A 23,805-nucleotide genomic window follows, 5' to 3' on the forward strand; every position below is an offset into this window, starting at 1 on the left:
CTCCGGGCGTCCAAACAGCTCCCTCCAGCCGGCGTCCATGAACAAACCGCTGAACTTCCCATCCAGGGAAGACAGGTACTTGGCCAGCGGGTGGACTCCTGCAGAGAAACGCATTAGAGGAAGGTTCATGAGCCAAAACATGCTGTCCACCAGCCTAATGAGCTGCCTCACATGAACTCTACATAGCTTTAAGGAGCTCTACTCAGATCTAAAGAGAGCTGTGGATCTTTAAGCTTTCACCAGCAGCTACTGGAAACGCAGCTGGTACGAGTAAAGTTCTCACTGTGTCAGGGGAAAGGATGTAAGAAGCTTCAGGTCTTTACCCAAAACTCAACACATGAAGCACCTGCTCACTGATCCATGTCGGGGTCATTGGTCAAAAGAAGGAATGTAGGTCACTCCATCTGTAACCTGACAAATTTAAAACACTTTCTGATCAAATGTCTCTGATTTCAATACAATTTTTTATCAAGTATAAACATAGAGAGATGGAGAGTGAATGAATGAATGGTGGTGAAAATGAAAAAAAGGAAACAGAATGTAAGAAAGGGTTAGAGCACAAGTAGAAAAGTGCACTGGGTCACCAACTGCTGCACCTGCACTGGGATAAGACCAGCACCCCTATTCCCCACAGCCCACCACGGCGGGGAATAGTGGATCCAGGGCCCGCAATGACAACACCCCACAGCACCATCTGCATGCTGTGACCGGTCATCCACTCAATCGACAACAGACACACAGAAAAGGAACGAGACGGGACGGTCCGAGTCGGAGTCAAGTCTCCTCTTTGGACTTAGGTCTTGACATATCCTCTGCCAGACACTCTGAACAGGCGTCCAGGACCATGCAGCACGCATGCAGCTATCAGCAGAGATGCCTGTGCAGGGGTTTCAGGCTGGAACACCAGAACATCCTTTGTCTGGTATCCGGTTGTTCAGTCTGACGTCACTAGTCGTGTCTGGGTCTAAACTCCGCTGCAGGTCCATATATCAAACGATCACTGTGGCATTACTGAGAGTTGAAAAACTGTCTAAAGTCTTTCATCTTTAATAAAATGATCAGCGTTCTGCTCTACCAGGTGTAACAATTGAGTTTAACATCCAGGCATCCATGAAAACGGAATTTATGACATTTAACGGAGTTAGAAGTTAGCAGGGAGTTAGCTCGCTAGCTTCTATCTAAATACAATATAGCATGTCCTGACTGCAGGGTTTTGGAAACAAATTCAAACGTACAGCTCTGCTATCACTTCCAGCATAAATGCAGACAGAAAACTAAACAGCAGTGACGTTTGTAGGGTTACTGAAGTTTGGCTAGCTGGTATATAATGATGTGCTACGTGACCGCTAGCGACACAGCTATGTTAGCATAATATAAACAAGCTAACTTTTTTTCCACTCGATAAAAGTTAGACTTGACATGTCATTGGGAAGCACCTACAAAGAACTCCGTCACAATGAGAACATGTTCAAACCATTTGATTTTGTGACCAAAGGTGCTGGTGTGATGACTTGTAATTGTGACAGCCCTGACACTTTGATATAAGTACTTGCTTTTGATGAATATATCATCTGTTTTGATTAAGGGACTTGCTTTTGAAGCATTGACTACTTATTTTGAGCAACTGACTTTTCTTTTTGATGAAGTACCAAAGCAACTGAGAAAAACTGTAATGGAGAGTGAACATATAACAAAGGTGAGGGTGGCGGAAACAGAACTGGGAAAACTAAGCAAACGCAAACCTTGATGCAGGGAGACAGAGGATGATGCAGGGAAAGAACACACGGGGCTTAAATACTCACAGGAGTAATCGTGGGATGGGATACAGGAGGGGAACACAATGCTCCTTTCAAAACACTGCAAATTGTCACGTTTATGAATAAGTAGATTGGGTGAAATTTGGCTGACGAGACACAGACGTAAGGCTGACAACACTCACATGAGACAGAGACCTTCAGAATAAAACAGGAAACTCACAGACACAGAACCCGACAAGACACTGAACTTAACAGATTCACGAGCAGACGGTGAGTGACACCACACAGACAGAGGGAACACAGAGAAGTGTGAGCACAGAACAGAAGCCAAACAAATGGCAAACCTCAACAAAAGACATAACAGAATAAACAAGAACATCGAATAATATAAAGAAATACAAAATGCTGAGTCGTCACACTCAGGGCCGTGACAGTATTTCTGAATGATATATATTTAATAAATCTGCAAACTAACAACTGCACAATACTTGTTACAATTAAATTATTTGTAACAAAAATGAAGAAAATGTCATTTTCACCCAACTTTTACGCTGAACAAATACAAAAACCAAATGATCAGTAGATATAGAACAAATACTGGCGTCTCCAGACGGTACTCTCATCGCAACTGAGACAATGATTTAGTGAAATGTGTGTATGTTTCGTGTGTGTGTGTGTGTGTGTGTGTGTGATAGGCGCACCAATAGGGATGATGAGAAAGCGGATGTAGCTCAACCAATCAGACGTCTTGCTGGCCAGCTGCTCGACGAAGCAGCAGAGCACTGTGGTCAGGTAGCTCTGATCTCCTCCCACTGCCACCTTCATGGTGGGCGGAGTCTGCGAGTTGCAGTTACAGCTGCAGAAACGGATTCAGGTCAGAGAGAATATATATTCATACATATATGTATGCAAACTTGTTTATAATCAAATGAATTTTTTGACGTAAGTATGCAGGACAGGATTCAGAGCTCAGCCAGATTCAAACACTGATGTCTGTGCAGAATAAAAGTACGGATGTTCTTACAATCTCTGGATGCGTCCGATGATGGCGCTGAAGGCGGCCTGAACATCAGCCGTTGAAACAGTGCAGACGATTGGCTGATCGAAGAGAACCTCAGAGAGATACTAAGGAGGGACAGCGCAGACACAAAGACACGTTGGGCTCTGAACGATCATAGAAACTGAACTCAGCTTGATTCAAACCCCTGAAAGACAGAAAAAGGATGCGTACCTGTCCCTGCCAGTCTGTGGTGTTGATCAGGATAATGGAGTCAGGTATCTGATCATCAGAGAACAGGATGTGGTTCAGCTGATCCAAAACCGACTTTCTAGCTACCTAAAAACAAGCACCAGTCTTTAGTATCAGATATGAAGTACTGCAGTTCCTCTAGTGCCCACTTGAGGCCCCAAACGTGAATCGGTACAGCGACTGTGTCTATCTTTCACTTGGAGATAAGTTATCTGAATTTCAGTAGGGGGGCCAGACCTCAAACACCCCCCTCCTGGTTCGCTGTCTATCTGTGACCGCCCCTGCACTTTAAACTGTGTTTTCTCGTTTTGGTGCCCGACCAACATCCTTTTTTCAATTCATTCACTTCTCATTAGTAAATGCACATCTGCCCAGCCCGGAAGCTAACACCAGTCTCCTCTGAGGGCCCCAAAACGGAGCCTCAATTCATCCTCACGCCATCCGCCATTATCACGAGAAACGGCGTGACAACAGGATGTGGTCCCAGCTAAAGAAATACAGGTAAGACAGACAGTTCACTCTGACCCTGAACCTGAATCTGACCCTCTGCAGGCCATCAAACAACACGGCATCCTTTCATTCCTAACATGTTACTCGTCGACATCAGAGATATCCAGCACGATCTTTCCCATTGAGACCTGACGTGTTTCAAAGTGTTACATTTCTGAGAGCAGTGTACACATCTGCAATTTTCTGTATGGATGAAAAGGAGGCGGATGGCACAGTGACGTCGCACACACACACAGATAATGAGGTGACGGCATGCAGCATCAGTGATTTTAACACCAAAACAGGAGCAACACTGACACCTGGTGGTGGAACATGTTCCTGCTGACACTAAGGCCCCTTTTCCATTAGTGCCTGCGTGGATCGACTGGGCACCACTCGACTGGAATTGACTGGTTTTCCACTACAATCCAGTACTCAGGTACTCAGCTCAAGGGTTGTCAGGTCCTGTGTGGGGTGATGGAGCACCTCTTCAACCTGAACCTGAGGCTGGGGAGAGTCCCACAGCTCCCACATGGATTCTGGACTACCTCCCCGACCGACCACAGTATGTGAGGACTCAGGCCTGTGTGTCGGACAGGGTCGTCTGCAGTACAGGGCCCCACGGGGAACGGTTCTGGCTCCGTTCCTCTTCACCATCTACACTGCGGACGTCTCCCACAACTCCACCCAGTGCTTCCTGCAGAAGTTCTCTGACGACTGCAGGCGGCCCATCACTGATGGGGACGACAAGGATACAGAGGACTGACCCAGGACTTTGTGGACTGGTGCCAGCCGAACTACCTCCAGATCAACACCAGTAAAACCAAGGAGCTGGTGGTAGACTTCCACAGGCACAAACATCCCCCACTGCAACCACTGAACGAACATCCAAGTTATGGACATCGGAGGTCTTTCCTTCCGTCAGCTGTCAGACTCTACAACAAAGACTTTACAGATGACCACACACGTGCAGACAGACACACACATCCCATACACAATGGTAACTTTCGCCCTGTATCCCTGATGTGCAATATTACCAAGTGCAATTGGTAGCATGCAGGCTGATGACATCACATTTTAGTCTCTGCTCGGATCACCTTTCCCGGCTGAGAAGGTGCTAAAAATCGATCCGACTAGCTACTAATAAAAAGAGGCTTAAACCCCTGGAACTGACGCTTTCTCACCTGTGGAGCAGGTATCCTGCAATCAGACGATGTCCCACTGTCGATGCTGCTCGTTCGGTCCATGCCTCTCGAGTTCTGTCTGTCCTTCATAGCGATGATCCACGTGTGGCGAGACGACTGACTTCCCGTGTTACTGCAGGAGGAGCACACAGGTGTATGAGGCGTTTTTACACAGCTGTTCATACCTGTAGGAGCTCAAACATTACGTGTGTGTGTGTGTATACCTTGGTGACATGTGTGTCTGAGACTCTGTTTTACATAGTTTGGCAGCTGGGCCTGTGTCTGTTCCCATGGCAACATCATCTTCCGGTTTCTGTGGAAAACAAGAAGAAGAACTTTATCTGTCCATGAAGCCAGATAACACACACCAATGAGTTAAACTGCAGGAATGTCTTAAAGACATAAAGACCTGGATGGCCGCTAACTTTCTGCTTCTTCATTCAGATCAAACTGAGGTTATTGTACTCGGCCCTGAAAAGCTTAGAAATATGGTATCTAAGCAGATTCTTACTCTGGATGGCATTACCTTGGCCTCCAGTAACACTGTGAGGAACCTTGGAGTCATTTTTGACCAGGACATGTCCTTCAACGCACATATTAAACAAATATGTAGGACACATGTTGTCACTGTCAGAGCTTCATTACTTGAGTTAACGGCTTGATGGCTCGTAAACTCTTACGTGAGCTCGTCTTGGAGTAGAAGATGGAGAGGGGGTGCTCGGCTGATTAATTTACTTTGGGTAAGGTAGCGATAACGACTGTGTTGATTTCTGAAACAAAGAGAGGTGATGGTGAGCAGTCTTGGAAGGGCTGGTTGAACTGAAAGCCTTCGCTTGGAGAGTTGTTTTGAATTCTGTGTCAAGGGGGGAGGGTTTAAATGATGCTAGTGATTCAAGACTCAAGATTCTTTATTCGTCACATGCATAGTTATACAAGTACATGTGGTGAGTAAAGAAGGTTGAATCTTGAATCACTAGCATCATGTGAAAGCACATGAGAAGTGAAGGGATGCCTTGAGGAATTTTGTGCACGACGGAGTTCAGATAAAAGGAGATGGATCGACGTAGCAGACCGGATTATTGGCTGGCAAGAAAAATGCTAGAAGGTTTTCCAGAGCAGCATTTGGTCTCTTTGAAGCGCCGCCATGACATTCAGAGTGTTTGCGTTTCTTGGATTGCTGGGAGGGAAACCGATGAAGCAGAGCTGTGTAGTCCTTCATCTGAGGTGCTGACGGACGCGATTGTAAGCAAATGGAAGGGTGAGTAAGATTATGTTACTCGTGTAAGATAAGCTGTGTTAAAGACTTTCTCGAAAGGTGTTTCCACGAAAACAAGAACGGACAAGTTGTAGAGCTGGGGATGTGTATATAGACAAGAACTGGAAGGGGCGTGTTTGGAGGCGTGGCCCCGCTCCTGAAATTCAGATCATTTATTTCCAATTATTATTAATCTCAGTCTCTCTTCCACAGCATGTCTTTATCCTGTCTTCCTTCTCTCATCCCAACCAATCACAGCAGATGGCCCCGCCCCTCCCTGAGCCTGGTTCTGCTGGAGGTTTCTTCCTGTTAAAAGGGAGTTTTTCCTCCCCAATGTCACCAAAGTGCTTGCTTACGGAGACCCGCGAGGGACATGGGAGGAAGAAAAATGAAGATGAACTTTGAGCTGGTGGGTAAGACGTCTCTGAAAACGTCGGAGCACTTTTGCAAATATAGACAGATATTTGAAGTTTACACAGCCCGAAAATATCTTACAAGTTTATTTTGTGACCATTTGTGAGTGATAAGAGTAATATTAAAACTAAGTAGCTGCTGCCATTGTTGGAAAGGATAGGTTGGGCCACGAAGGATGCATTTGGAGCAGCCTTCGAATTGGGACTGCCTTCGTCGCCTGGCTCGTCACCTATCCCAGAATTCATAGCGCGGCCCAGTCAATTCCAGTTCCCAACAATGGCAGCAGCTACTTAGTTTAAATATTACTATTATCACTCACAAATGGTCACAAAATAAATGTGTAGCATATTTTCAGGCGAGAATGCAGCTGTGTAAACTTCAAATATCTGCTCGCTTTATCAAGACACCACATATTTGCAAAAGTGCTCCGACGTTTTCGGAGACGTCTGTTACCCACCAGTTTGATGTTTTGCGAGATCTCGCAAAAGTTTTGCAAAAGTTTACCTTCATTTTTTTCCTGCCATGTCCCTTGCAGGGCTCCGTACTTGCTCATAGGGGGTCATATGATTGATGGGTTTTTCTCTGCATGGATTATCGTAGGCTCTACCTTACAATATAAAGAACAAGTGTGTGTGTCTTTGTGTGTGTGTGTTTCAGATTCACCCTCGGCCCGGTCTCCTCTCCTTTCACCTCCTCAGAGTCTCCTCGTAGATCTGCCGCCTGTGTAACAACAGCAGGATGCAGTTACACAGCTTGATCTGCAGGGGGCGACACAGCTTCTAAAGCTGCATCCATCATACACCGATGTCTCCTGACAGGAGCTTCAGGTTCTGGATGTTCACATGATGATGCTGTGTTTCACTCACGGCTGCAGTCCGTTCTCTCTGCTGACTCCCGATCTCAGTCTGAGAGCTCGACTGAGAGACGTCCTCGAAGAACGGCCTGCGGGTGGAAAACAGCCAGCATAGTCACCACCTCACACCTCAGATAGACTCAGAATTGCGATGGGACACTAAAAACACACAAATATGTTTGACTAACATTTTGACTGGAGGTCAAACTTCCTGTCCAGCTTGACGAGCTGTGAACGCAGACAGGTGTGTTTCAGGCTCACCTGAGCTTGGGTTTGGGAGTGCTCTGGATGCTGTCGTTGTCGTCCAGCTCAGGGCCGCTGTCGCTCGGGTTGTAAACTTCCAGGCTGTCGTACAGGAGGTCCAGGTTCTCCTCGGCCTCCTGACTCTGACCCACGGGGTCCGAGTCCAGAACCTGCAGGAAACGAGCCAATTGGGGTCACGAAACAGAGGTCCTACTTTTTACAACTCATGTCCTACAAACCAGGTTATGGTTTTATTTTCACTGATGTCAGCAGCAAAGCTGTGTTTGATTCAGTTACTCAGTCGACAATAAAAAGTCTTTTTCAACTCTGATCCTGGGTTCTTCACTCAGTATTGTTACTGAAGGATTTTCTGACAAAATATCGAGCTGGAAACGTCAAGAAGAACCAGTACAAGGACGCTGACAGCAGTTCTGATGAAGTCCCAGAGGTCCAAGGAAGCAGAGAGCTGATCCTGAGGACACCAAACCAGAAACCCTGCACAACTTAACTGTTCCTACAAAGTTCTAACCAGAACGGGCGACTGTCACCGGGACACCAGTTTAAAATAAACAGCTCTACCTGAAGTTCCTCCAGATGGAGTTTGAAGGTAATGAAGGTGAGTACCAACCTCATCACTGACTTTGAATCTCTTTAGCAGAGCCACAAACTTCTGCTTAAAGTTCGGCTGCTGAATGACAGAAAACAGAAGAAAAGTGAAAAAGACAGCTTCGGCCCCTCAACCATCAGCTGCTCTGATTGGTCCTTACCTGAGTCAGCGAGGATGTTCGCATCATTTTCCTGTGAGACGTCTTAATCTTTCCCCGGACATCCTCGTCATCATCAAACATGTCCTGAGGGGAAAAAAGAGGCTCATCGAGCATTTGTTTCAGTGAAATCCTCCACAAATGCTCAAAGTGAAAGTCGTGGTTTCATAGCCTGCGCACAAAATACAATAATCAGAAAAAGAGAGCAGCGTGGACCCACTGTTGCTCCTCTCGTACACCTGTTGTTGATTTCATGAACACCAAAGCCTCTGTTACTGAACCACATCCATATCCCCGAAGTTTAACTGACTTCATGCTGTACCCAGAGCTGCTTTATAAGATATAAAGGTGAGGTCACCTGAGGCAAGACTGCGTCGTCACTTCCTTCCTGTTCAGAGGAGAAGCTGTCGTCATCGTCCTCCCAGTAGTTCTCCACATCAGGAGAGCAGTCTGTTTGCACACACACACACACACACACACACACACACACACACACACACACACACAGCTCATTTTGTGGCAGTAGCGACACCTGCAGCCATTTTCTGTGAACAGGTGACCTGATGTGTGTTTCATTTACAGAGTGATGTCACAGCTCTCAGCAGTGACATCATCACAGACTGCTGTGAGTGTGTGTGTACATTTGAAAACTGGGATGTTACAATACTGATGGGGACAAAGTGCCCGTCCCCACGAGCCACAGTTAGGCGATGGTGAGGGTGAGGGGCTCGGGAAAACATTGTGTCAGCTAGGTGTCCTCACTAAGATATGAAAACAAAAATGTGTGTGTTGTGCCTTTACATGTACTCTATTACTCTATGTCTGACCAATCAGTAGCCAGTTTATAACAAGTACCTGATGCAGGGATGGTCAGACTCTCTGTCCTCCTACCTGAGGCCTTGCCCTTGTTGCCATGGTGACCAGTTGTGTCCTCTATTTCTATTGGATGGCTGCAGAGAGTATGAACGCTCAGTTCCGCCGCACGCACAGAAGCATCCTTCAGGTTGCTATGGAGACCGAGTATGTGGGCACCATCTGTTGGACGCTGCATCACCTGGGACACACACACATTTTTAAACTTTTCCGTCCCATCTCACAGATCTGACGACGGCTGCTGGAGAAACAAAATCTTGTGGTGTAATTTTGCTGACGGGGAGATCTTTGAGCTAAACGTGCTACACGCTGTGGCGAGAGTTCCCGATGCAGCAGAGCTTCCTGTCGTACCTCGGCCATGTTGACAACACCCACTGCGAGGGTTTTGTAGCCCAGGATGGTTCGGTTCTTGTACCTCTTCCTCCTCTGCAACATCACATGCAGACGGTTCACATCTCGCTTCAGGAAGTGAAGATACTGCATACACACACAATTTTACATCAGAGACAGGGGGCAGTGTGCGATCTGTGTGGTTCTTCATGCTGAGAAGGGAATTTTTGTTAAATGTGCAACCTGCAGGGAGAAGGTGAGCTCCAGGTCTGTTTCCATGAGGCCGTCGGGAGGAGGAAGGTACTCGTTGGATCTCAACGTCCGCTTAGAGCCCTGAGACACAGATCCAGGGTCAGATCGACAGCACAGGTGAGTGTCAGGCCGGCGACTGCCAGAATCTCACCTGGATTTTTACAGCGATGATGACGGAGCTGAGCTCTCTGTCCAGCTCCCTCAGAACCTTCAGCTTCTTCACGGTCAGAATGCAGAGCCTGCAGAGCACAGCAAACAGGAAGCAGCTTCACTGTCAACAAACAGCAGCAGGTGTGAACAGACTGACAGCCTACAGACGAGATCACAGCACAAGTCTGATCAGCACCTGCAGCTAAACTTACTCCAGCTTCAAAGTCGGTGGAAACTCAGCAACTAAAGTTTCAGCAGATTATTACGGGCAAGCAGTTTGAAGACAATCACAAGCAATTCCTCTTGCCAACCGTCTGCATGTTGGTCTTCACTACATCCATGAACCTCCTCTGAGGTCTTCCTCTTCTCATCCTGCCTGGCAGCTCTGTCTTCATTATCCTTTGTCCAACATCCACCCTCCCTCCTCTCTCAGCCTCAGCTCCATCTGATTGGCTCACGTCCGTCCTGCTCGGCCTCCTGTCTGTCACACCAGCGCCTCTCTCTGTCCACGTGGAGATGAAAGCTAGTCTGTTTTTTTTCTTCTAAATTAGCTGCTAAAGCTTTAGATGGTTTCCAACACAAGTTTTTTTATTTCGCCTCTGTCAGTGCGCCCCAGGGTGGCTGTGGCTACAATGTAGCTGCCATCACCAGTGTGTGAATGTGTGTGTGGATGGGTGAATGACTGAATGTGTGAAGCGCTTTGGGGTCCTTAGGGACTAGTAAAGCGCTGTACAAACACGGGCCATTTACCATACTTAATCTGTTGCTCCCCAAAAGGCCCCTCCCTTCTTATTGCCGTTGTCCAGAAGCCATCAGAGGGGCAGCAGCCAAAGTGTGTTTGCTAAGAAAACAAACTGAAAACAGAATCAGTTCTTGGCTGAAAGCCTCTCAAATGCATCCAAGGATGCATCGGAGAGCAACATGGGGCTGCCCAAGGAAATTTGGCAGGGGATCGAACCACCAACCTGCTCAACCACCTGAGCTACAGACACCCCAGAAAATATCAGTAATTATCAGTAAATATCACACTCTGGGGCTGATTATCGAGGTTTTTATGCTGGAATGAAATAAATTTGTGACTCTGCTGACTAAAAAAAATCATGAAGGACAAAAAAGCATCTTAAACTGAGCATCCAGAGCCGTGTGATTCACCTCACCTTCATTTATCTCCTTCTTTTACACTCTGGCCATGTTTGACCCGGAGATCCATCACTTCAAATATTCCAGTCGTGTATTCCTGACGCATCGTGGAGGCGGGGCCTGTTTAACCTCCTCAGCTTCCCTTCAGCAGTGAGGTGGACGTGTTTAATAGAGCTGAGTCCTGAGGGAGCTGAGTGTGAGAGGCTGACCTCCTGAGACCTCATTACTGCGAGGTCATGCTGGGACTCGTCCTGTAGGCTGCAGCTTCCTGTCAACGCCGGCCAGCAGGAGCTAATCCTGCTAATCCTGCTAACAGTGCCACCTGAGCTCTGATCCGCCCTCCCGAGGACAGAAGGCTGGCTCTGCTGCTGAGGACGAAGATTCACACATTTCCTTCTCATTCGTGCAAAGACAGTGATGTGTAACACCAAATCTGATACACAGCCACTGTTTGCCACGTAGGCGGTGAAAAATAGATCCAAACTTTGTGTGAAGGATAGCTTCTGTTTTTAATGTGCCTGTGTGGGTGGATGACTTGTTTGTTTCGTGTGTTTTACCCTCACTTTCCACTTATTTGGTGCGTTAAGCTTTAGCCTACGACTGTTGTACATAAAACTGACAGTGACGCTCTCAGCTCCTGAAAAACGTCAGCCTCGACAGAGGGCACGCGCCAGCACAGGCCCCAGTCTGTAACAGGTTACTTGTCCTTCTACGTTCACATGCCGACCTGATGGTGGCGCTGTTATCTTTGATCAGATGCTTAAACTCAGGCACAGCGATGAGGGTCACTGTAACAGAGCAGCGTGATGATGAGGAGAGTTCATCATTTAAAAGCTGCTCTGCATGAAGACAAACACATCGATCGCTCTCATCTCGAGATTCAAGATCCTTTATTGGTCACATGCATAGTTATGCGAGTTCAACACGCAGGAAATGCGTTTTAAACCAAACAGCTCTGTGTGGGAAAACCTCTGAATTAACCCACAAATTTCTCACTTGGCTCCACATCGTCAGTTTTCCAGGACAAAGCTCCAGTTCATGAATCTGGAGATCTGGAGAAAATTTTGATGGAGGCTCCGCAAGTCTTTACTCCAGACTGACCTCAGAACAGCGGAGCAGTGAGGCCAGGCTGCAGTGACTGTGATCACTGACTGATCTGGGTTCAGTCGGTGTTGGAGTGTTGATCACTCTGATGAGACCGCGGAGTTTAATATCTGCCGAGATAATGAAGAAGATTTCCTTTAAAATCATTATTTCAGGTATTATTTGCACCTGTTTGGAGGTGATGCATGACTTGCTTTAATCTTCGCTGCTTCCTGAGTCAACAGGACATTTAAGAGGATTAACACTGACTGCTTGGCTTCCTTAACCCCTGCACGAACATGTTGCTAATCTGCCCGGAAACAGGCAGGTGGCGATCAGAGAGAACGAACGCTAATCGGCTGTCATCAGGAATTTTTGTCCACTTCTAATTGGCTGCTGAAAGCTGATGTAATCACTGAGGTCATGACCTTGCAGGTGTCTCTGGTCTTAACACCGCTGATAAGCCAGAACCAGGTGAAACCCCTGAGCATTGCGGGACAGTGAGGAGGAGCAGCTTCACTTTGAACCACCGACAGTTTACATCAGATCAACTCGACAGGAGATTGATCTGATTCATGATCTGAGCGTCCTTTATGAGAGTGTAAAGGACGCTCCGGTGTCTCCTCTGCCAAAGGAAGTAATAAAGGAAGCACTGAAGCTGATCTGACTTCAAGTTGACGTCAGGAAGTCTGAAACCATCCTGTCATCCTGTGGATGAACTGCTGAATGACAGCAGGCACAGCCCTGCTCTCCCTTCTGTTGCACCTGATCAGTTTAAAAGGAGAGTTTCACGTTACTGTGCAAACACGGTGTTTTACAACCATCACCGACAAAACAACTGGACGGGCTTCACCTGCACGCATCAGCAGGTTGAAGGGCATCAGTCTTAATAATAAGGTATACAGCACAATGCCAGGGTGTGTGCGATCATAAAACACCCACAGACCTCTGAGAAACTCACACTGCCAATTCAGGTTTAACAAACTGCAGACAGAACAGCTCTCAGCAGCAGCAGGATCCCTGTGAGCGTCCACAGTCACACGCTGTACAAACACCTCTGACTGGACTGAAACTAAAAATGAACACAAACTAAAACAACAGGAACCAAGTCTGGACTTCTGCATGAGCAGGTTCATGGAAATGATAAAGATCATCATTCATCAGTAATTACAGGCACAGAGGCTCGAGTTCCCCAGACTCACCTGAACGCACCTGCTGCATCTTTACTGATCACACATGAAAACATTTACACACACACAGAACAAACAGGTGCTGTGTAGAAGCCCGTCGTCCTCTCCTCTCTGCCCGGGCATCGATCCTCTTACCTGGGCACGCAGCTCGGGGAGGACCGGTCGATCTCCCAGGTAGCGAAAAGGTTCATGGGCACCGGGCCGCGACCGTCTGGCTCCCCGGCAGCCTCGGTCCCCGCTGACGTGTCGGTGGACCACCGGAGTCCTCCTCGGTCCACAGCCGCCGCCATCGTTTCCTCTCCCGGTCGGCAGTCTCTGCGATGCCGTGAGCTGATCCTCCAGCCCGGCTACCAGTAAGGGCGGGGCTGAGAGCCGGGGGAGGGGGGGCTGATCCAAGAGCAGACACAGCAGAGCTGCACAGCACATCCTGGTGAGGAGACACCTCCGTCTCTTCTTCTGGGTTTCCAGCAGAGCGAGCCCTCCACTCCTCAGCTCCACCTTCAGCATTCATGCTCAGAGAATCCAGGCATGAAATAAAAATGTCCCACTTCAGCTGATCCAAAATGCTGCAGCAAGAGTCCTGACAGGGACTAGAAAGAGAGCAGATTTCTCCTGTTTTGGCTTCCTGTTAAATCCAGAATTCAAAATCCTGCTCCTCACATACAAGGTCTTAAATAATCAGGCCCCATCTTATCTTGATGACCTTGTAGTACCATATCACCCTATTAGAGCACTTCGCTCTCGCTCTGCAGGCCTACTTGTTGTTCCTAGAGTATTTAAAAGTAGAATGGGAGGCAGAGCCTTCAGTTTTCAGGCCCCTCTTCTGTGGAACCAGCTTCCAGTTTGGATTCAGGAGACAGACACTATCTCTACTTTCAAGATTAGGCTTCAAACTTTCCTTTTTGCTAAAGCATATAGTTAGGGCTGGACCAGGTGACCCTGAATCCTCCCTTAGTTATGCTGCAATAGACGTAGGCTGCCGGGGGATTCCCATGATGCACTGGGTGTTTCTTCTTCACTCACTATGTGTTAACAGACCTCTCTGCATTGAATCATATCTGTTATTACTACAGCCTGTACATACTTATAGTTATAGAATATTCACAACATACTTCATACCGTGTACATTATAACATACCATAATAGACCCATTTCTGTAATATACTCACATATCTATATTATTGCTAATATATATTGTAATATATCTATATCACTAAAGCACTTCTGGATGGATGCAAACTGCATTTCGTTGCCCTGTACCTGTGCATGTGCAATGACAATAAAGTTGAATTCTATTCTATTCTATTCTATTCTATTCTATTATTAACCTCTGTCTCTCTTCCACAGCATGTCTTTATCCTGTCTTCCTTCTCTCACCCCAACCAATCACAGCAGATGGCCCCGCCCCTCCCTGAGCCTGGTTCTGCTGGAGTTTTCTTCCTGTTAAAAGGGAGTTTTTCCTTCCCACTGTCACCAAAGTGCTGCTCATAGGGGGTCATATGACTGTTGGGTTTTTCTCTGCATGTGTTATTGTAGGGTCTCCCTTACAATATAAAGCGCCTTGAGGCGACTGTTGTGATTTGGCGCTGTGTAAATAAAGTTGAATTGAATTGAAATGTTAGCTAACTAGTGACAGAATCGATACCTCAGAGGAAAATGAGGACACTAAAACTAAACATCAGTGTAAGCGAACAGGTCAGTGCTGCAACAATGATCTTATGTTAAACCGAGGATACACTGTGGCTGTTCGGTGTTTGGCTTGCTGCACTGAAGCGGGAAATTCCAGCTGTTAGTCGTCATATTTGGGTTTGTGAAGCACTTTATAAACGAGGACTGTGGAGGAGAGCCTGTCTGAGTCAGGTGACAGGTGGTTACCAGACCAACAGAAGCTGATTTTTCCTCCTCTGGCTGAGAGCAGTCAGCTGACACGATCAGCACTAATTCATGCAATAAAGCACATGCAGACAGTTTACTTCATACTCATCACACCACAAACAACTACGTTTCTTCCTGAACCACGATCTGCAGGGAAAGTAGGTGAAAAAGAACATCACGTCACATCATCTCACTGACTGGATTCCTTCATATTAGAAGTGAGGACTGATGGTGAAGGAGACAGTAAAGCTGAGGACCTGCTGATGGACGTCAGGATTTCGACTTCAGTCTTGTTATGTCAACCTCTGATGCTGTAAACTGTTTGGATGTGTTTAGGAAATATAATATTTTATAGTTACATCTGTGTGAGTGTTTGACGGCAGGGTTTAGGGGGGTAAATTAGAGTTTCATGTCCCCTTTAAAAATGAACTCAGCGGTCTCAGTGTAGCCTCTTTGTGATAATTACTGCGATTTAAACAGAGCAGAGAAACAGCACAAACATGCTCATGCGTGTCTGTAGGAGAGCTTTACGGAGCTGAACAGCTGCCCTGGAAAAGAAAGAAAAAACAAGCAGTTTACTGCCAGTGTTTTTCTGCCTGAAATGGCATCACCATCACATTTTAATTCTCTTTTCTTCTTTTTTAATTTGTCCTTCACCTGACGATGAATTTATTTTAATGTGTGAGGTCTGGCTCCATCTTGTGGCCACACTGGCGTACTGCAGGGATGATTCTGTTTACATGTTCGTGCACTGGCTTTGAAATAAGAGGGAAAAAACTTAAAATCAGACCTGAAGGCAGATAAAACGAAGAGTCTGCAAACAGGAAACTAAACTTTCACATTTTAGACTGACCACAAAGCTGCTTTGCTTTGAAAGCATACTGGCTTCAAATTGTATTTTAGTCATTTTATTAGTTTTCTTTTCCAAATATGAACCATCAACAAAAGCAGCACAGTCACCTCAGCCCTGCGTTACATGATGATGGACTTCTACAGGTAGGACGGAGCCTTGTCAGCCGTTTGCTGGTCGTGTCGCTGAGTTGACGTCTGTTGCTCTGTCATAATTTATGAATATCCTGAGAAACAACTTCTTCACCAAACGTCCGTACTCTGAAAAGTGTCCAGAAACTGAGATTACACCTGTTCAGGTAACGACGCCACCTCCCTTGCTCCTTTCCTCACACGGCCCGTATCTTTATAAGTGTAATGTGTGGAAGCACACCAGGTAAAAGCTCCAGCATCGTCTCCTCAGCCAGTGAAGAATCATCATTTTCATCCACGATATCTTCTCTTCATGCTGAGGAGCTGCTGTGCGGCTTCAACACTGACACTGAGGAAGGGTTCGCTTGGATTTGTGTTACTGTTTATGGACCTAACAGGCTGAGCTAGTGTTTCAATTCTCTCAGATTACATCAGAGCCCTCTGAGCCCAAATCGGCTCTACTTCATATCTGCTCACAGACATGAGAGCAGCATCAATCTGAACCTGCCAACAAGAAGCTTTCAGGGCATTTTCCAAGTGACTGGTTCTCAGAGACGTGTGACAGGTTTAATTTCAGCACTCTAAAAATGAATTTTACATCCCCACCATATATCTGTGTGAACAAGATGATTTCTACTCATGTTTTAAGTGAAATTCTTTTTATATCAGAGCAAGAGCAGGACAACAACAACAAAAACGACCTTTCCTTAGAAACGGTCACGTTTGAGTTCATGAACAAGAATCTGAAGAAATGTCCAACCTGTTGATCAGTATTACAGCAACGCAGTGAGAGCATGTTGGATTCTGGGACTGCAGACGCTGAGTCAACCTGCGCTCCTCAGATCGGGAAGTTTCTCCACGGCACCGCAGATGCTCGTTTATCCCAAACCAGTCGTGTCCCGTCGCTTCAGTTGGGTTTCTCCTTCTTTTATCTCATCGCCATTCAAGCTCACCTCTTGTTGACTGGCATCATCACCGCCCTCCTCGCCTTCTTCCTCCTCTTCCTCCTCTTCTGGGATGCTGGTGAAGTCCTCAATCACGACTCTGGGCAGCCCCACGTGCTGACCGCCGTACACCTGAACCTCCTCCTGAGAGTTCTTCTGGATCTCGGCGCCCCGATCCGCCGGAGGAGCAGCCGGCTGGTGTTTCCTGTACTGCAGCAGGCTGCAGCTCTTCATTAAGATGGCGATCACATTCTTTCCCATCATGATCCCCGACACTCGGATGTCCCCGTAGACCAGCAGGTTTCCCGTGCGGATCAGGAGGGTGATGATGTTGATGGTGGCGAGGCTGAGGATGGGATAGAGCATCATTTTGTGGGGGACGATGTTCACCCCCTGCATGCTGATCTCGCTCAGGGAGACACACGGCAGCACCAGGAGGAGGATGTAGCAGTAGAAGAACATCAAACCCTCCACCCACAGAGGGAGTCCTTCACTTTGAAGCTCCCACAGGTTCGCTTGAACATCCACGACATCCAGCAGGTCCAGCACCACCCAGAACAGGCGGCTCCGTATCTCCTCTCTTTTTTTGTATGGTCGCAAGTACTCCAGGTGATCTATCGCAGCCAGTGTTATGAACACAATGGGAATGCAGATGGACAGCAGCAGCGTAAGACCTCTCCGGGACACACCTACATCCACCACCTCCACACCTGCGGCCGTGTCCTGGGACTTGTAGTTCTGATAAACAAAGTAGACCTTGATCTCCAAGACAAAGATGTAGAAGAACCAGAGCATCATGGCATAGCCTCGCCTCGCGGTGTGCACCTCTGACCCAGCCCAGACGGCCACGTATCGAAGGACGACGAGGAAACACGCGTCGCTTGCCAACACGGTGACGCACACAGCGAGCCTCCGGGAACCCGGATTCTGCTCCACCAGGTAGGCGTCTATGAGTGCCAGGCTGGTCACGATGAGGACTGCCGTCAGGCACACGTGGGGCTTGTTTGGTTGCGGGGTAACCATCTCTATTTGAAGCCAGCAGAGAGTCAACGGTCCAAACGCTTACGCCAGTATTTCTGCGAGAGAGTCGGCTACGATCCGAGTCATGACAGCGTCTTTATGGAAGGGTGCAGGTGAGGTTCTGCTTGGGCGTAACTTTCAATCGGAAACAGCCCTCAGTTCAAACTCTGCAGTCCAGTTACAGAAAGAGGACGCTTGGACATCAGCGTTCATCCCTTATTTTCCAGATCTTTATGCCACAGCTTACGTTGCCTGAGATATTTAAGATATTTCACTAAATTCCTCACTTTAAAGCTTGGATGAAGGTTGTGTTCATGTTTTCCTTTGGTCCACGTCCAGCAGCAGTTTCGAACTACCATCCAAACCGAGGTGAAACAAACTGAAGGTTAGCATCAGTGCTCCTGCTGTCTCTCTCTGAGACGACAGTGTGGAAATCTTTGGATTGTTGTGGGAGCAGAATCAGCACATCCACCTCTGGGCTTCCTGTTAAAGCTTGGTTAAATTTAAAAGTCTGTGATCTCCACACAAGCTGCAACTTTAGAGACTTCAGAGTTTCTCTTAGTGTTTCTGAGGAGGAGATGAAAGCTGCTCGTCTCCCCTGCGGCTCCTCGTAACTCAAAGTTTGTGCTGTAAAGTTTTGCAGAAAAAGCTTTTTGTTTTTTGACACGTTTTAAAGAAAGCTTCTTCAAAAATCAAAACACTGAAAATATCAGGACGAGTGAGCGGGCTCATTATTGCCTCCACGGCTGAAATCCATCGCCACGGCGCCGATCATCAAGCCGGACCGTCGTCGCTCCCTTCTGAGCGTGCAGAGAGTCTTCCTCGCGTTTTCTATCTGCAGGCTCTGCTTTCAGCACGAGTTTCCCAACATCTGTGAGGGAGGGAGGGAACGAGCCTGCTCGACTCTACGTTTTTTTCTTCACCCTCAGCAGCATGTCCTTGTTTCTGCACACACACACCAAACTGTTTACACCACCGAGCTGCGCTCTCAGGGAGGAACGCTGTTTTCCATAAACATTTGAAGGGCTTCTGGAACAGGAAGTCTCTTCAAATCACATTTGTTCATTCTTCATCAACATGTTTTACAGCGAACAAAGTGAAACGCTGCGTCCAGGTCTCTAATCTAGCTGAAACTGTGCTGTAGTCACAGCGAACTGTGAATCTGAGCGCCGCGTGACCACCCACACAAAACCTCCACATCAGCTCATAGAGGAGTAGAAGAAGTTCAAACTGGAAGCAAAGAAACGGCAAATTTTCTCCAAAAATCTCACCTTTTCAGGCTGCTGCAGCTCCTCCCTGCGTACAGTCTGAGACTCTCTGCACCCACTCATCAATGAACAGGTATTAAAAACCAATCAAACTAATCATATGCTCGTATTTTCAGCCACCGCGGATGCAGCATCTGTGCAAGGGTGGCTGAAATGGCTGAAACGATGCTAAAGCGCGACATGACTTTTGCGTGCGGTAGTATCCTGGTGCAGGTGTGTGGTTCTCTTCTGAAAATACTGGGCGTAAAGCAGCGTCTCAGACCTCGGTCTGTGATCCCTGTGGAGAGTCACTGGAAAATGAGGTGAGCCTCAGGTCTGAAAGGAGTTTCCTTTGGGCCCAACGTAGGAGGCAGGAAGCTCACAGACAGCTTCCAGGAGAGGTTTTGAGTCCAAACATTAGGGAACTCTCAGGGAACATCGGGGAAGAGCTGGCTTTGTACGATCACTTCTTTTCTCTGCTTTTAAGCTCTGCTGAAACAAAGTTGGTCAAAACAGAGGAAGCATCGTCTCAATGGCCTCTGACGTCTTCCCCATCCTCCCAGTGTGGGCTACAAACGCACTGATGGGCCACAGGAAGCCTTCCTCTCACACAGAATGAACTGTGTTCCTGTTCTTCTGCTGGTCACAGGAGTTTACCTGGAGTCTGATGGACACACGAGGACAAAGTTTGGTGCTGTTGACACTGCTCTCTGTGTTTGTGTTCAAAGCAGTGATCACAGGCTGCGCTTCGTGAGCTTCAGGTGTTTGTTGATCATCAGTTCAGTCTTTTTTTGGAAGCTCTGATCTTAATGACCTAACTTTTATCTGGGCTAAGCTTTTTATGGGAAGACCACATTAAAAAGTCATGAGAAAATGCTCTGGAGCTGCATGAGGATGAATTACATTAGCCCAGTTACTGCCTCATACGGCTGACTCCCGCTCAGCGCCGCGTTCAAGGACGGATCTGACATTCTTTCAAGCTCGCTACTGCTGCGACAGGGCCAGCGGTGACACGAGGGGACGCCTGGCTCCACATCAGAGGTGCAGATTTCTCATTTAGTGGGTCACGAGTGAAACCAGCTGGTGGCTTTGCAGCACATTAGGATAAAAATCCTAACGAGGCATTAGAGCTGAAAGAAACTAAAGTATGAACTTAAAGTGGAGCATGAGCTCACTCAGGTGGCTGACCCATCACAGCAGAGTGCGGCGAGAGGCTGTTAACAGCAACTGCATCTCTGCAGTGCATCCAGCGTCAGAAACATGTAAATGGATCAAAACAAAAGGAAACGCATGTGAGCAGGAAAACCGTCACACCACAATCGTCTGCTGAGGTGAGCGTTAGCGCCTTATCTCATGTCATCGGCGTAAATGCAAGCAGCTGAGCTCTCTGTGGAAGGAAAGCGTCTCGCTAAGACCGCAGGCCGACGGCCTCGGCTCTGCCTGCAGCTCCATTTTTCCCTGATGCAGGAACTCTGCACTCCTACGCTCACTTCAAAGCCAGCTGGAGGGAACACAGGAGCCATTAGCATAGATTAGCATATACCTACAGACGAACCCCATCCAGCAGCAGCTGTAAACTCTCCATCCCGGGATGAGAAGCTCTCAGGAAACAGATTTTCCTTCTGATCCTTCCTGGAGCCAAGCGCATTTTCATTAAGCAGTTCGGCGCTGCCAGCATTTCAGAAATCTTTGTGTTAGCGCGTCTGATGAAGCTCGTCCGTCTGCGTTTCCAGTTTGGGGTGAGGTTTGTTAGGAGCGGCCGGGAAAGGAGGAACAGCGTCGATGGGAAGTTTTGTGGATGAACACTGAGCATCAACAGGAGCAGCATGAAGGGAGACATAAAGCACGAAGCAGCCGTCCTCCATACGACCTCTGACCTCTCTCATGTTTTCCTTCGAACACCTGAAACCTCAAAGCTCACAGACATGAAGTCCATGTAGCTGTGCTCACATTTAAGCTGCTCAGCATCGAGCCGCTCTGGCGCCATTTCCAGCGATAACTTTCCAGAGCTGTGATGTTGTGTTTGTTCAGTTTCTGCTGCCTTGATTGCAAAGCCCTAATAAAAAAGACATTTTTACTGTCACACTGTTACCTGCTTAAAAGAGGGAAATATAAAATAGCAGCTTCCAACCTGTGGCAGGAACACTCTTATTCAGAGTTCATTGTCCAACAGCTCAGACATGGACAATCATTTGTTGGTATAACACTGTTCCTGAAAATAAAAGGGAGCCGAGGTCCTACTGCACAGTCTTTTATATTCTGTGTCACTGATTCCTGTAGAGAAACTATGTGTTTACTAGCTGCTTGTTGGTTATGGTATCACACTGCATTATTGAAAAATGTCACATTTAAATGTCATTACTTCTCCCACAGCAGCAGAAGGTTAACAGCAGTTTCAGAGTCTGTCCACTCTGAGCTGACCCATAGGAAACACCGCCGGCTAACTCTGAGGGTCATTGTGGATGATTCAGCTTCACAGCCAGACACCAGTGAAAACGAAGCAGGATGTGCAGTGCTCGCAGGACATCTCAGCACGGGGGATGTAGCTCGGGTGGTGGAGCCAGTCACCTACTAACCAAATATCCTTGGGCAAGATTCTAACGTCTGATGGATCTATTGCAGTGTCGGTGCATAAATACAAAGTGTTTGTGTGAGTGAGGTAGAGTGCTCAGATGCTGAGCATGAAAAGCAAGCAGCTGAAACCACAAGGTATGAAAATGGGCGTCGCTCACAAGTGTCGGGTGAGCTCATTGTGAAACCTGGCCACACCCTATCATGTGACTTCCTGAGGTCAGATGGCCCAGGGTGTGTGTGGGCGTTAAGGCGTCTGGGAAGGATCTCAGAGCTGGATTATAGATGGCAGACAGTTGATGTCATAAGCCCCGCCCTCTGTTCAAAGATGGATGTTCACAAAAGTCGATTCTGTTCATCTGGACGTTTTCAGTGGGAGAAACATTTTGTCATCATCCAGGTGACTCCTTCAGTCTCAGCTAGGGATGGGTACCGGTATCTGGTGCCAAGAACGGTAGTAACCAGACCGAAACGCAGTGCACATTTCGGTGCTTTTTTTTCCTGAGATGTCATACACTTTGGATTCTAGCCAATCATTTTACGTTTCCGAGAATAGTAGGCGGGGCCAGGTACGTACGTTCTTTTAGAGCAGAGCTACAGATTAAAAATGCCCAAGGCGAAGCGGTCAAAGTCTGGCTGTACTTCACAGCAAAAGATGCAAACTCAGCAGCAACAAGTGCTTTAAGCTGATACTGTGATGCTGTCAAAGGAGGTAACACCTCGAATCTGATGAAACACCTGGCGACGCATAGCGGTTTTTTTAAAAGCCGAGAAATGCGCCGTATTTGATAGCTTGCTGCGAGACCTCACACCGAGCGCATCTACTGCGGGTGTGGTGCCTGTTATCGGACCCGGAGTTAGCAACATCCCCCAAAAACCCCGAAGAGGAGAGTCCTGGCCCCTAGCCCTGCCAGTGTAGCAGGAATGATGAGGATGATGATGCAGCAGCAGCCGTTCTTCTCTGTGTGAGTAGCTTAATGTTGTTCGTGTGTAATTTACGTTGAGTAGGCTAACCACGTTATTACATTAATGCATGTAAGGTGAACTAGCAAACATCATCATAGCTACATGCGGCTGTCTTCTTGTTTGATGGCAGATACTCCCTTCACCCTGGCTAAAAGGGCTAAAATGACCAAAGAAAAAGTGGAAAACAGCTGAACATGGCCGAGGATGTGAGTGGGTGTTAAGGCGTCTGGGAAGGATCTCAAAACTGGATTATAGATGGCAGACATTTGGTGTCCTCTCTGTCCAAAATGTGAACACTGGCATCCTTGAAAGAGTGACCTTTGACCTTAGATGCCAATGGACAGCCGAGTCTTGTCCTGTGGAGGTGGCTCTTCTATGTTATGTGTTTATGAAGTGGCTGTTTGGTGTCTCCTATGTAGAGGCCTGAGCTCCCCTCGCTGTTTTTGAGTCACTGAGCGTTTGTTCACAAGGACATGCACGATGAGCCTCTATGTGACAGAGACACTGTGGGGAGTGTCATCTGTCCCTGATCATGTGTGTGCTCACACAGACTCACTCTGTGTTTGTCTGATTGTCCCTCAGACAAACAGGTTTCGTCAGGGACCGAGCGACAGCACACACAGTGAGGAAATCACTGCTGTGCTGTGAACTCTGAGCTGAATCTGCCCATGACCTACACTAACACATTAATGTACACTACAGTAAAAGTAACAAAACACTGTGTGGATAGATGCAGCATACACACATCACACAGATGATCTGTGTGATGTGTGGTGGCTGTGTGGACACACATGGCTGCTTTACTTTACTGTGATGGCACTAGCATCAAAGTTAGGTCAGAGTTTGAGGTTTTAATTTATCCCCAGGTTCAGTCGCAGGCTCTGTCCCCTCATTGCAGAGTTAAGCGACATCTTTGACTCTAACGTGTCTGCGAGTCACATCATAGGTGCGAGTGGACGGGTCACTGATAAAGCA

At 47.4% G+C, this 23,805-nt stretch overlaps 1 protein-coding gene and 1 pseudogene across 2 annotated transcripts in view; both read right to left on the reverse strand.

The window, feature by feature from the left end:
• LOC146573420 (phosphofurin acidic cluster sorting protein 1-like) overlaps positions 1 to 13,906 on the reverse strand; it is a 22,623-nt gene extending 8,717 nt beyond the window's left edge. The window contains exons 1-17 of one of the 2 annotated variants that reach the window (XM_085278218.1): positions 13,362 to 13,906; positions 9,815 to 9,902; positions 9,655 to 9,744; positions 9,433 to 9,558; positions 9,100 to 9,262; positions 8,567 to 8,658; positions 8,212 to 8,295; positions 8,073 to 8,132; positions 7,463 to 7,614; positions 7,215 to 7,290; positions 7,012 to 7,068; positions 4,904 to 4,992; positions 4,680 to 4,812; positions 2,989 to 3,093; positions 2,782 to 2,882; positions 2,459 to 2,613; positions 1 to 98 (exon numbers count right to left, since the gene is read on the reverse strand). The exon at positions 1 to 98 is cut by the window's left edge and continues 13 nt beyond it. In XM_085278218.1, coding sequence (XP_085134344.1) covers positions 1 to 98; positions 2,459 to 2,613; positions 2,782 to 2,882; positions 2,989 to 3,093; positions 4,680 to 4,812; positions 4,904 to 4,992; positions 7,012 to 7,068; positions 7,215 to 7,290; positions 7,463 to 7,614; positions 8,073 to 8,132; positions 8,212 to 8,295; positions 8,567 to 8,658; positions 9,100 to 9,262; positions 9,433 to 9,558; positions 9,655 to 9,744; positions 9,815 to 9,902; positions 13,362 to 13,516 — 1,824 coding nt within the window. In that variant the 5' untranslated portion in view covers positions 13,517 to 13,906. Of the gene's footprint in view, positions 99 to 2,458; positions 2,614 to 2,781; positions 2,883 to 2,988; positions 3,094 to 4,679; positions 4,813 to 4,903; positions 4,993 to 7,011; positions 7,069 to 7,214; positions 7,291 to 7,462; positions 7,615 to 8,072; positions 8,133 to 8,211; positions 8,296 to 8,566; positions 8,659 to 9,099; positions 9,263 to 9,432; positions 9,559 to 9,654; positions 9,745 to 9,814; positions 9,903 to 10,970 lie in introns of both variants that reach the window. The other variant, XM_085278219.1, reaches the window with a different exon arrangement.
• Positions 13,907 to 16,465: 2,559 nt separating this feature from the next.
• LOC146573421 (transmembrane protein 121 pseudogene) lies at positions 16,466 to 18,819 on the reverse strand (annotated as a pseudogene).
• Positions 18,820 to 23,805: the final 4,986 nt, after the last annotated feature.

This window comes from Mchenga conophoros, linkage group LG6 (assembly GCF_057382185.1).
Source record: "Mchenga conophoros isolate Kocher_MC1m ecotype Shallow Benthic linkage group LG6, M_conophoros_male_GT1.1, whole genome shotgun sequence".
Classification (NCBI taxonomy): Eukaryota; Metazoa; Chordata; class Actinopteri; order Cichliformes; family Cichlidae; genus Mchenga; species Mchenga conophoros.